General features: G+C 34.5%; 1 protein-coding gene across 5 annotated transcripts in view; it reads left to right on the top strand.

The window, feature by feature from the left end:
• Positions 1 to 13,366, top strand: part of ERBB4 (erb-b2 receptor tyrosine kinase 4) — a 1,157,734-nt gene that overhangs the window by 620,192 nt on the left and 524,176 nt on the right. For 4 of the 5 annotated variants that reach the window (XM_032354682.1, XM_032354680.1, XM_032354683.1 and 1 more), the window contains exon 3: positions 4,313 to 4,499. The exons of the other annotated variant lie outside the window; for it this stretch is intronic. In XM_032354682.1, the coding sequence (XP_032210573.1) occupies positions 4,313 to 4,499 (187 nt within the window). The remainder of the gene's footprint in view (positions 1 to 4,312; positions 4,500 to 13,366) is intronic. 5 annotated transcript variants of the gene reach the window in all.

The following is a 13,366-nucleotide window of genomic DNA, read 5'->3' as shown; positions in this document are numbered from 1 at the left end:
TTATCTTTGTGTTATCACTGTACTTTGGAGCACTTGATAATTACTGTATACAAGCTAAAAGATAAATTGTCTTTATAATGACTGAAAGAATTTTACTTTTTAGACCAAATGATATTAGAAAATATTTTTGATCTCTCTTCTAAGAACACAAAGGGATTTGAGTTCAACCATTAGAATAGTGATTGAAGAAGGATTTGTAGGGTTCCAAGGGTAGACTATTCCAGGCAAATGCAATTTTAAACAAATGTGGTATGCAAATAATACATGCCACTGTTGACCTTTCACCTCTTTTTTTTTTCTATTTCCCTAAGCATTCATCTCTTTAATCCAAAATATTCAGTGTCCCAGGAATGCCTACAGTGGCTTAGAGTTCCCAGTCCAGTGCCAGATATGAATGGTTTCATAGGTTCCTTGAACCTTCATCCATTTAATGGACCCTTTGCTCCATAGGTTTCTACTTTTCTAGATGATTAGTGTTAGCAGGTTCATTCCTAAGAATTGTGGCACCTGGGATGAGAGTATAAATGAAGGTCTATATATTTTGTGTCATTATTATTTATTTTAAATAAAACAATTATTATTAAAATATATAACCTCCCACTAGGACAGAAATATCTTTATAATAACTTGGATGGCCGGGTGAAATGTTAAAATTTTTGGACTCCTCAGGAGTATGGTGGCATGGAGAGAGATGGACTCCAGCCTTTAGCCCCTCCTCTAACCAGTTCTTTAACCAGTATTATAGGAAGCTCTGAGCAGAGTGAATGGACCCTTGGCCTGTACATTTAGCATCTATGTATTTTCCACTCACACATCTGTACCTGGACCACCTATCCTTGCTTGGTATATGCTTGGGCATATACCAAGTGGTGCATTATTAAAGTGGTGGCACAGTCCCCTGACTGGGGAAGAGAACTGGAAAGATGATATCATGGGATCTAGAGGAGGGATTAGGGCAATTTGGGAGTGAAATTCTGGGATCAAAGGGGTTTGGAACATGGGTCTTCTCTAGAGAAAAGGAATGCAGGCTCCAGATGGGCACTTCTCTTGACTCTATGGACTTTACCAATAATTGGTGAAGGTATGGGCAGAAAAAAGCAAGAGTGCTCAGCAAATATTTATTGGTGTCTCACTATGTGCCTGTATTGTTGTGGTCACATAAGACACGAATGAACAAATGAAAGTGCTTACCCTTGCAGAGCTTATATTCTGAGAAAGGGAGAGACAGACTATAAATACTAAATATAATAAATATATACACTATATAGTAAATTAGAAGGTGAGAAATACTATATGGACAATAAAAATTCGAGCAGCAAAGTTTGTGAGGATTGTTAGTTAGCATTGTTAGCATTGTCTTCCACTGAGACAGATTTGACAGAAAACTTGAAGGCAGTGAGGAAATTAACCAAAAAGGTAATAAAAGGGAAAGAAACTCAGAACTTTAAGAGTATACTGAGCACTTGGAACGTTAGAAGAACAAGGAAACCAGCAAAATTGGAATAGAGTAGAGAGTAGAGTAGAAAGGTAGAGAGTTAAAGAAAAAGTTACAAAAAGAATTGATGACCAGATCATATAGTATTGCACTGTGCAACAGAAATGTAGTGACAGCCATAAAAAAATAATTTTAAATTTCCATGTAGCCATAACAAAAATGTAAAAAGAAAGGTTAAAATGAACTTTATTTTTTTTTAAGATTTTATTTATTTATTTGACAAAGATCACAACTAGGCAAAAAGGCAGGTGGAGGGTGGGGGAAGCAGGCTCCCTGCTGAGCAGAGAGCCAGATGTGGGGATCGATCCCAGGACCTGAGATCATGACCTGAGTTGAAGGCAGAGGCTTAACCCACTAAGCCACCCAGCTGCCCCTAAAATGAACTTTAATAATGCATTTTATATAGCTCAATTTATCTAAAATATGATTTCAACATGGAATCTTTAAAATAGCGCATTTCAGTTCACAACAACTTTACATTGCAATTACTCAATAACCACATATGGCTAGTTGTTGTAGCATTAGGCAGAACAGATAGATTTGGACTCATTCGTGAAAGAATATTGTCTGTTATTTTAAGTGACTTGGGAGATGTTTCAGGGCTTTAAGATTTGGAGTGTCATGGTTTGATTTACATTTAAAAACGATCGGGGGGCGCCTGGGTGGCTCAGTGGGTTAAGCCTCTGCCTTCGGCACAGGTTATGATCCCAGGGTCCTGGGATCGAGCCCCACGTCGGGCTCTCTCCTTGGCGGGGAGCCTGCTTCTCCCTCTCTCTCTACCTGCCTCTCTGCCTACTTGTGACCTCTCTGTCTCTCTCTGTCAAATAAACAAATGAAATCTTTAAAAAACAAACAAACAAACAAACAAAAAAAACGATCGGGACACCTGGGTGGCTCAGTCCGTTAAATGTCTGCCTTTGACTCATGTAATTATCCCAGGATCCTGGGATCGAGCCCCACATCAGGCACCTTGCTTAGTAGGGAGACTGCTTCTCCCCTGCTTATGCTTGCTCTGTGTCTCTTTCTCTCGCTTGCTCTGTGTCAAATAAATAAAATCTTAAAAAAAAATAAAAACAGGTCCAAGGGCATCTGGGTGGCTCAGTTGGCTAAAGCATAGACTCTTAAACTCTTAATCTCAGTTCAGGTTTCAGTCTCAGGGTCATCCATTCAAGTATTGCACATTGAACTCCATGCTGTGCATGGAGCCTACTTAAAAAATAAAAAAATAAAATAAATAAATAAAAATATCAGGTCCAGCCTTAACTAAGAATACATAATAAGGAATCAAAAGAATTAGAAATAGGGAGACCTATAGCAGTGATCTTGATAAGGGAATGATGATGGCTCAGATGATAGCAGTGGTTGATATAAGAGGTGATTGAATTGCTGATCATTTTAAAGGTAGAACAAATAGGATGGGTTGGATTTGGTGTGCAAGAGAGGAGTCAAGAATGACCCCAAGACTTTGGCCAAAATAATAAGGATGGATTGACCACAACTGAGATGAAAAAGGCTGTTGGAAGGTTGGGGCAAGGAAGATGCGTATTCAGATATGCGTAGGAGTATCTGAGAAGTCTAGTAGGCATTCAGGTGAAGATGTGGGGTAGACAGTTAGATAGGAATCTGGAGTTTAGGGGACAGGTTGGAAGTAAGAGTTTGGAGATCATCAACCTTGAAACTAGATAAGGTCACCAAGGGAATGAGAGTAGATAGAAAAGACAGTATCAAGGATTGAACACAGGAACATCGAAATTAAGAGGTCTATACAGACATGAAATTGACATTAAAATAACATAAAACATTTTACCACCTCTACATTTTATATATATATAAATATTTGTATATTTTGTGTTTAATATATTTATATATTATATATTCAATTTTATATATTTATACATTATATATTTATTTATATTTATTTTTTTAAAACCTTAATGCATGCTGTTCATAGCTGTCACAATGTAGGTTATTTTACTGAAAAACTAACTTTAAATGAAACCTAAGGGCTTTTTTTGTGATTTTCTTTAAAAGGTATTATAAACTTTCAAGTAATTAATTTATGCTATGTTAAACAATAGATAGTAAAAATAAAAATTGTGGTTGTAGGTAGGGGTGCTGGGTTGCGCAGCTGCTTAAATGTCTGCTTTCAGCTCCGGTCCTGATCTCAGGGTTCTAGGACTGAGCATCAGGAGGGAGGCAAGGGGCTCCCTGCTCAGCAGGGAGTCTGCTTCTTCCTCCTCCTCCCCGTCCCCCTGTTCTCAATCTCTCTCTGCTCTGAAATAAATAAATAAAATTTTTAAAATTTTTTTGTTGTAATTAAATTAGAGGTTATTATCAGTCTTTAATGCATATTGTTTATTATATTTGTGTTTCCCTGAGACATATATGCTAACTGTCTTTGCTAATGATAGCTTTAAACATCAGTATAGCAGTTTAAAATATGTCCCGTGGTCTACAGACTGATGCAGCTTTGTTTTACTTGTGATAAGCTTAGGAATTTGCTTCTTCTTATAAAAACTTTGGATGATATCTAGGTGTTCTTACCTCATTTTAGTCTGTTGAAAATGAGATATTTATTCCTTTAATTATATTCAGATTCTAGTTATGAAGAATGTTTTATAAATGAAATCCATTATTTTACTATAACCACCTTCATGACTTTTTTAAAGAGTACAATTCATACTTCAAATGAGAATGTAACCTTTTGTTTTCTTGTATTATCAAGGTAACTATTTACAATATAATGGGGAAATTAATGTACTGACAAATAATCTTTATTTTTTTTTTTAACAAAGGCAATTGTTTTTGTCTTTTCAGTCTATTCGAGAAGTCACAGGCTATGTGTTAGTGGCTCTTAATCAGTTTCGTTACCTGCCGCTGGAGAACTTGCGCATTATCCGTGGGACAAAACTGTATGAGGATCGATATGCCTTGGCAGTATTTTTAAACTATAGAAAAGATGGGAACTTTGGACTTCAAGAACTTGGACTGAAGAACTTGACCGGTAAGGAAAACATACAAAATTGGAAATACGCTCTCATTATCAATTTAAATGCAATAAACATACACATATGTGTGTATGTTTACTGTGGTGTGTGTTATACTGAGGAACACCATAAAGCATTTAAATATCTAGTCTTTATTCATTTCATGGGAAATAATGCCTTGTGATGCCCTTGCTTTTATTTACAGATATTGTTAAGTGTAGTCTGAAAGATACCGTAATACTGTATCTCAGCTGAACAGAAGTACACTCTGAGGAAATGCTCAGTGACTGAAAACTGAGATAGGAAGCAGGTTTAAGAACGCTCTGTTTGGTGGTCTCAGGTGAACAGTGGACCGTATCATCAAATCTCTGCAATAAATAACACCATAACCTTCACTTTCGTTAGAGCTCAGTAAATACACAGCCTTTATATCTAGTTAAACTAATCTAGTTTTTTGCACAGTCCCTTATTTTTGGAAAATGTACCTTGATTTATTAATTTAGTTTTGATTTATCTTATTCAGTAACTCACTAAATGTCATCAGAAATTCTTTCTTAAAACATTTCAATATTATTATTGGTTTTTCCCCCTTAAGATTGGAAAAAGGTAATTGCTGACAACCTCAACTTACCAACTTGCTGCAAAAAAACAAAAACAAAAAGAACACAGCACTTTGTGGAAATTTGTTTTGTAAGCGTGTCCTGGCAATCTTGCAGATAACCTTTCAGTCCATATAGTTCATAGCTCATATAGGCTATCGTAGGAGGTTTGGTACAAGGTTTCTAATCAAGAGTTTTGCTATGTGTGCCTGTAATTAAGTAGTGCTAATTAGTAATTAATTATCATCTCACAGTGGGATATAGGAGTTTAAACTATTAATTTAGCCTAAATTAATATCATCTATATTTTGCATCAAAAGACATAGTGATTTTATGTGTGTTTGAGTCCACTCAGTGGTAATGTTTCTTGACATTAAAAAATTATAATTTTTAGAGGTATTGCCTCAAAATACTAAGTAAAAATAGCATTGATATTGTCAGGTTACTAAAATTATTTGTTTCTTTGATTTATAGTGGGTATAAGATATTTCAAGTTAGAAATTGCATCATTTTAAATTAGAAATAGAAATGGCTTCATTGTTAGCCAGACATGTAAGCTAAAATTGGATATTTTGGATGGAGAAAGAAATGCTGATTATGTTATTTATTTTGGATATGATTGCTGTAGAATTGATGGCATAATGGTAAATGAAAATTATTCAGAATTTGTAGATTCCTCCATTAACATTTTACTTTTTTGTTCTTTTCTTCCAAAGATAGTTTCCTTACTAAAGAGCAGAGTTTTTGACTAAATTGCTACTTGCATGAAAATAATGATAGGAAGAATTTTAGAAATGGAATGGATAGAGAAAAATTGAATGATTAAAGTGAAGAGTCTAAAAATAATATAATCTGGTTAAAATTTACATAGGAATAATTATGGTTTATTAAATGATCATCATATATTTATATTAAAGAAAAAATGAATATATTTTAAACTTTTTACAATATTTGAGATATGTTATTATTCCATAATATTTGCTATTTGAATAATCTTTTCATCTCCAAAAAATCAATCTTTAAAGAACTCACTTATTTATTTTTACATCTAACATTAGTACTACTCAAATATTTTGAAGTTATTTAATCAAAATTATGCCCATTTAAACATACCTTATTTATTGAGTGAGCTTACACCATTATTGCTTAAGATCATGACAGCTTGTGTCATACCAGAATACAACACTGTAATTTCAAGAACATTATTCCCTATTCTGCAAGAAAATCTTATAATAATTTGTGTATGTGTGTGTGTGTGTGTGTGTGTATAAAATAAGTGACTAACTAATAAGTGGCTAAGTAATAAGTGGCTAAGGAATGAATTGATTGTTCAGAACAAAAAATGCATTTGTTCAAGAGTTAGTATTAATTTATTTTTGAACATAAACAAAAGTGCAATAAAATAAATGGTGGAAAATCTAAGCAACTTAGAAATTGTCCAGATATCTTAACATATTTATCAGGTGGCTGAGAATTACAATTGAACATCAGCCCAGCATCACTGATCTTATTCTAGGTGATTAAAATCAGTAATGTTAACTCCAATTTTGAATATCAGAACTCACACAATAAGCATGATTCTATTTGTGTGTTAGAATACATGGGGAAGGGTAAGAGTTCACTGTACATAGAGAGCGGAATTGGGGAAGAAATTTGCTTGATAGTTGTATCTTAAAGAGCCAATTGTTCTAGGTAACCTGGTAAAATAACCAGCAAGCATTGCAATTCACTTCCGATAAGATTGTTTTCATATTTTGGAAAGGTAATTGTTCTATCTTGTTTGTTTATATGCTATGCAAAGCAAGCAGATAAAAATTTAAAACAGTTTTAGGGTTATATTAAGTGTAGGGCTACAGGGTTAGCCCTAACTTTAGGGCTGTCTTATATAATATGAAGGGGAATAGAAAACCTGCTGAGTAGTCAGATACCTCACTATTTAACTGTCCTAGTGAATTAAAATGTTTAACTTCATTCTTAAAAATAAATAAAATAAAATAAAAAAGTAAAATAAAATAAAATAATAGTCTCTCATGGTTCCCATGAGAGACTATGGACTCTGAAAAACAATCTGAGGGTTTTGAAGGGACGGGGGGTGGGAGGTTGGGGTACCAGGTGGTGGGTATTATAGAGGGCACGGATTGCATGGAGCACGGGGTGTGGTGCAAAAATAATGAATACTGTTATGCTGGAAATAAAAATAAATAAAATTAAAAAAAATTAATAAAGAAAATAAAAGAGAGCATATTTAGGAACACAAAAAAAAATAATAAAATAAAATAAATTATTAACTCAGTTCTTAAAGAACCAACTGTATCAGTATCACCTGAGTATTGGTAGAAATGCAAATTTGGGGGCTTTACCTGTGGCCTAATGGACCAGCAACTCTTGTGGTGGGGCCCATCAATATGTATTTTAAGGATCCCTCCAATGATTCTCATGGCCACAAAAGTTTGAGAAACACTGTTCTGTTTTTAATTAAAGTTATGTTACCGAGAAATAATATCTAGTTAACATCTTCATTTACTTGACCTAAATAATTTTTATTCATTTATCATTTCCTAGAGAGAAGGGAAGGAATGGGACAGAGAGGAGATGAATTTGTGACTGAATGATGAGAAATACTCCTTAGGTTGGGGTGAAAATGAAAAGAGCATACTATGAGTTTCCATTCATGGATGTTTCATGGATGGAAACATGTGGGTATTGAAGAGCTTGGAGATTAGCAAGATGCTGGGAGTAAACTTTCTTCTGTATTGCCATTTGGTTTGGTACCAACTTTGCATAATGGTAAACCACAAAAAGGACAATAATAATCACGGTCATTTTTCCTTTTAAGCAATATTTTATTTTTAAACACTTTCAACAAGGTGAATAACAAGTACTATTTGTGGGGGTAAGAAGTATGCAGATTGTAACAAATGATGAGATTATGATTTCACACACACACACACACACACACACACACACACATATATATATTCAATATATATGTAAAATTTTTGTTTCTCCTAAAATCTTTTTTGCAGAATTGACTTTAGAATAATATAACTTCTTTTTTTTAAATTACATTTACCTCCTGTAAACTCTACCTTTGTGTTAAAGGGGTTTGATTAACTTGAGGACTGTCATATATAAGGGCTAATGGTTGGATGCCACTTAACACAGACATAAATTATCTTCAACCTTACATATTCTTATTAATTAGCTTGATGCTCACCAAAAGATATTCCTTGGACTATAATTATTACTATAGATCTTACCTAGCTACTTTCATTCTTGTTGTGCCCAAAGACAAGAAACATACTCATAAGTTCTGGAAAACTTGTTTTACTGCTGCTGCTCACATTTCCCTGGTTCATTGTCAGTGAGGAGGAACAGAGTGGAGAAGAGGCAGGTCCCGAGGCCAGGGATATGCCACACAATGTAAAAGGAAGTAAGGAACTTGTCTTGGCAATCCCTAGGTGCTGTGTTAGGTTGGGTCATCCTTTTCTGGTCAGAGGAGAGCCATATTTCCATCAATGGGTCCTTCAGGCACATAATCATCTTGAGCCCATTGAGAATGGTAGGACTACAGAACTGGAGAGAATTCATTACTTCCTTTGTTAAGGTCACTTGTACATGGCTGTGGTTTTATTAATCACTCCCATGATGGGGTTCTGCTGTTTCTTTGTTTGTTTGTTTTTATCAGATCCTTCTTAACCAAATATCCCTATTATAAATTCAAACCAACAGCTAATATATTTACAACTTGAAGTCTACCAGCTTCTACTGATTTAGTTACCTGTCTGTCCAAAATCTTAAAAGTTGTTTCATTATATGGGGCAAAAAAACTCAAAAAACAAAAAAATCAAAGAAGAAGAACAAGAAAAAACACTATTATTTTCTCCTTTCTAGAATTTATAAAACTGCCTCATCTGGATAATATTGTACAATTTCCTCTATATGTGATATTGTAGAAATGAAGGAATCTTTGAGAAATACCTACATATTCTATTTATAATGATGATAACCTGGATATATATTTACTACATAAACATGTACATTTTTCTTATAAAATTTCACCTTAAATATTTGAATTTCTATTTTCTGAATTATTAGAATATCTCTTTTGAATAGGTGAAATTTTAGGTAATACCAGTATGCAATTTATGTTTTCCAGATTTTACCAAATATCTCCATATTTTCAGACCAACACATTCATGTATTAGTGCTTTTATTTAATGTTTTACGGCTATTTTAAATTATTTCGTTAACTGTGTACTGGATCATCTTGATTAGATTATTATTTGATAATTGGAGAAGCAAACATTTTAAACAAAATTAAAATGCTAAAGTTATTTTTGGGAGCCCTCAATAATAAGGGAAGGATATATTAAGTTTACTGAGTTCTGGTAGACTAAAAATGAAATAAAATGCTTAGATCAGGAGATAGAACATCTGATGTAACAACATTTAAATTTCTCAAACCCCTTCAGCATTATTCAGTGACAGCCAAGTAAATGACCTAACATTGAAATGGACAGGCCATCTGTAATCAAGTCAGTGTATGTCAAAGACCCTGGGTGTGGAATCAGAAAAAAAACAAAAAACAAAAATCTATTCAAATGTCAGATCACCACTTACAATCTGAGTGTCCTTATGAGACTTAGTCTTCATCTTTAAAATTGAGAAGAAAATCCCACCTCAGGATGTTATTACAGACATTAAAAATATCAAAGTAGAGAACTTGTCAACCACAGCACCTCTCACATAGCGTTTGCATAGGAAACCTTCATCTTCTTTCCTTGTATTGTTTTGTCCCTCGCTTTTCTTTGTGCCAACTCACTGACAAAACAATTGTACCTGTTTCTGCATATTCAAATAGGCTCCTGTTGCTTCACTGGGGCCTTGAAAAGAGACTTGTTTAGACAAAAAGATGCTCCAAATTTCAATGTCTCTTCAGATGCCACTTTGAAGCTATTTTATGTACAGGCTCTATTTCTCTGGCAGGGAGAAGCCTGAGGCTTTTCTTTGTCCCCTCTCAGTGTGATCGCTGTCCTTAGTACTTGATAGCACTTCTCGCCCGTCTTTCAGTGCCCATGCCAAGCACCTGTTACCCCAGCCCTTCATTTCAAATCTCTATCGTCATGTTTCACCCTTCATTGGCCCTGACATTTGCCTTGACCTAGACAAGAGACATTCATTCTGAGTTTGTTTTCTGACACTAGAGTTGCTAAGCATTCTTCAACTGTTCTGTGAAAGGTCTTAGTCATGTTTGAGTGAGTTCAGCTAGCCTAGTTCAGAAGTTGTTGTTAAATACAATGTTTGCCAAAGGTAACTGCTAATATTTACATGAGAAGAACTACTAAGCGTATCATGGATATCTGAAGGAAAAAAAAAATGATTCCAAGAATACTCCTAGCTTAAGGATAAATTACTTGGAAAATGATTTGATCAAAACTAATCTATAGTGAAAACACTGTGAGACAGATGGAATCAGTGAAGAGTGGCACATTCTTATGAAGGCATCAATTTTTAGATCAGGTCCACAGTTTCTAAAAATGATACTCTGAGCAATGTTTTCAAAGAAGATTGTTTGCCTGCCATGTCAGATAGTGTGTATTAACTAGAAGAAGGGAAATTATAATGATACGTTTTGGTGTACAGGTAAAACAGAAATATATTTGAAAGTAAATATTTTAAATATGAGCTCAGTTAGAATGGCCATTGCAACCTATTTCTAGGACTCGTTCTCAGTTTTGGAGAACCGATGAGTGAATTTATGGAATTGAATGAACGTAAAATGGGAATTTCTTTTCCTGCTGTACCACTCGTTAGAAAGGATACTGTTACTGGAGAAATAAGGCATGAGACAGTGGGATTTTCAGGGAATGGAATTATTCCTTCCCCTTTAGCTTGCACATTTTTATTTGTGAATACTAGGATAATCTGCTGAAGTCAGAAAAAAACAACCCTGTTGTTGATTTCTGTCCCATTTAGGGATCCCGAAGGTATCCCATTCTCTGAACTACATTCTTATTAATCCCTATGGCATCTTTAGGAAAAATATTGGGGGAAAGCTAGGATTGTGGAAGTCTTTCAGGAAAATTCCCTACTTGAGACTTCAAACTTCTGTCATCATTCTTTGTTGTCCCTATGATAGTTCGAGAACTGCTGATTCCCTTTCCTATGAGAGAAAACATACATATTCTAAGGAAAGAAAACATGCAAGGTCAAAAAACTCCCTTTTTGAACCTCATTTGTTGGGAAAATGTGCTTGTTTGCTTATGACATTTAGAAAGTGGAGGAGAATTTTTGCTCGTCAGGGTCCCAAATGCAATAAGGGAAATTGATAGTGATCACCATGAGTCCATAATTTCACTTCAAGGAAAGCGGTGAAGATATCAGAATATCTGCCTCCTCACCCTCATCCCAGGACATTATCTTTGTTGGTGCAGCAGACATTCATCCGTAAAGAGTTGGCAAATTGTCTATCATCTATCCACCTATAGATGTAGATATATAAAATATAGGTAATAAAAAAATTAATTCTGATAGAGATATATTTATCATATAGAGGTAGAGATAAAGATAGATAGTTAAGCTAGAAGAGACAGCTCCAAGCTTGGCAGACCCTAAAACTCTCAGTCAGAGGTAGAAATGAGGATACACATTGTTGTCTTCAGATGTTACTGAAAGCATGATTATTATAATATCTCCTACTGTTATGGAGGTTTATACTTTATAAGTGCTTTCAGCTTCCTTTTCTTTGTTTCACACATAGCCTCTTCAGGCTGACCTGGAAAGTATCTTTATTGTAATTTTACGTCTAAGAAACCAGACCTAAAGTCTTGTGGCTAATAAGAGCATGTTGTTCTAGAATTTAAATCTATTTTCCATCTCTTCCTCTTGTGTCTTTTTTTTTTTTTTAAGATTTTATTTATTTATTTGACACAAGTAGGCAGAGAGGCAGGCAGAGAGAGGGAGGAGGAAGAAGGTTCCCTGCGGAGTAGAGACCCCGATGTGGGCCTCGATCCCAGGACTCCGAGATCATGACCTGAGCCGAAAGCTGAGGCTTAACCTAATGAGCCACCCAGGCGCCACCTCCTGTGTCACTCTTAAGAAATGTTAGGATAGTTTCTCCAGGTGAGACTATACTCTGTGAAATACTAAATTGGCTATAGGAATAATAATCCAAACTTTAAACAGAAGCTCTTAAGGTTGTATTTTAGAAATAATTTTCTGATTTTAATTGTTGTATACTTCAATACATCATGAATGTATCTATGAAAAATTGTGTTAAGATGACAATAAAATACAATCACACACACAAAATGGAAAATATTGTATATACTGGATTTGATTTAAAAGTATCAGATCTATTAACTAATTTTATAGCCACTGACATTCAACTATGGCTTTTTAAAAATCAAGGTTACTGAGGTGCTTTGGTGGCTCAGTAGGTTAAGCAGCTAAGCACTTGACTTTAGCTGAGCTCATGATCCCAGAGTCCTGGAATCAAGCCCCTTGTCTGGCTCTCTGCTCAGCAGGGAGTCTGCTTCTCTCTCTGCCCCTCTCTCTGCTTGTGTTCTCTCTTACATGCTTTCTCGCTCTTGCTCTCAAATAAATAAATAAAATCTTTAAAAAATAAATTAAGCAATAAGAATAAAAATCAACTTTTAGCCATAACTCATGTTTATTAATAGCCTCAATTTTACGGGTGAAAAGTTCAGGATTCTTTTGGAAAGTGATGTCAATTCAAATATTTGTTAGCTTTGTTTTTTTCCACTTGGATATTCAAGACACTGTGCTGAGATATGAGTTATTCTAAATTATCTCTACCTACTTGTCTTCTCTCAGTAAATATTATATTTCTGACAAATATTTACCTACCAACCACAATGTGAAAGCATTGGGAAAGTATTTTTCCCAGTTATTATATTATTTATAGTCAAGCATCTCCTTGGGGTCAACAGCCTCCTTTTTAATCTGTTTTACCTTCAAAAGCATCAGTTGTCCTATAGAACTTTCTGTGATGATGGAAATAGTCAATTCTGTGGCACAACTGAGTGACTGCTGAGAACTTGAAATGTGGCTAGTTTGGAAAAAACACATTTCTACTTTTAATTTGTTTTAATTTAAATGTCCACATGAGGTGATCAATATTAAAGATATTAGTGATCATATTAGACAGTGCAGTACTAAAAGGACAGCATGTTTTATTTATTTATTTATTTATTTATTTATTTATTTATTTTATTTTTTTTTTTTCAGCATAGCAGTATTCATTGTTTTTGTACCACACC

Source organism: Mustela erminea, chromosome 8, assembly GCF_009829155.1.
Source record: "Mustela erminea isolate mMusErm1 chromosome 8, mMusErm1.Pri, whole genome shotgun sequence".
Lineage (NCBI taxonomy): Eukaryota > Metazoa > Chordata > Mammalia > Carnivora > Mustelidae > Mustela > Mustela erminea.
This window is presented reverse-complemented; position numbering and strand designations above follow the sequence as displayed.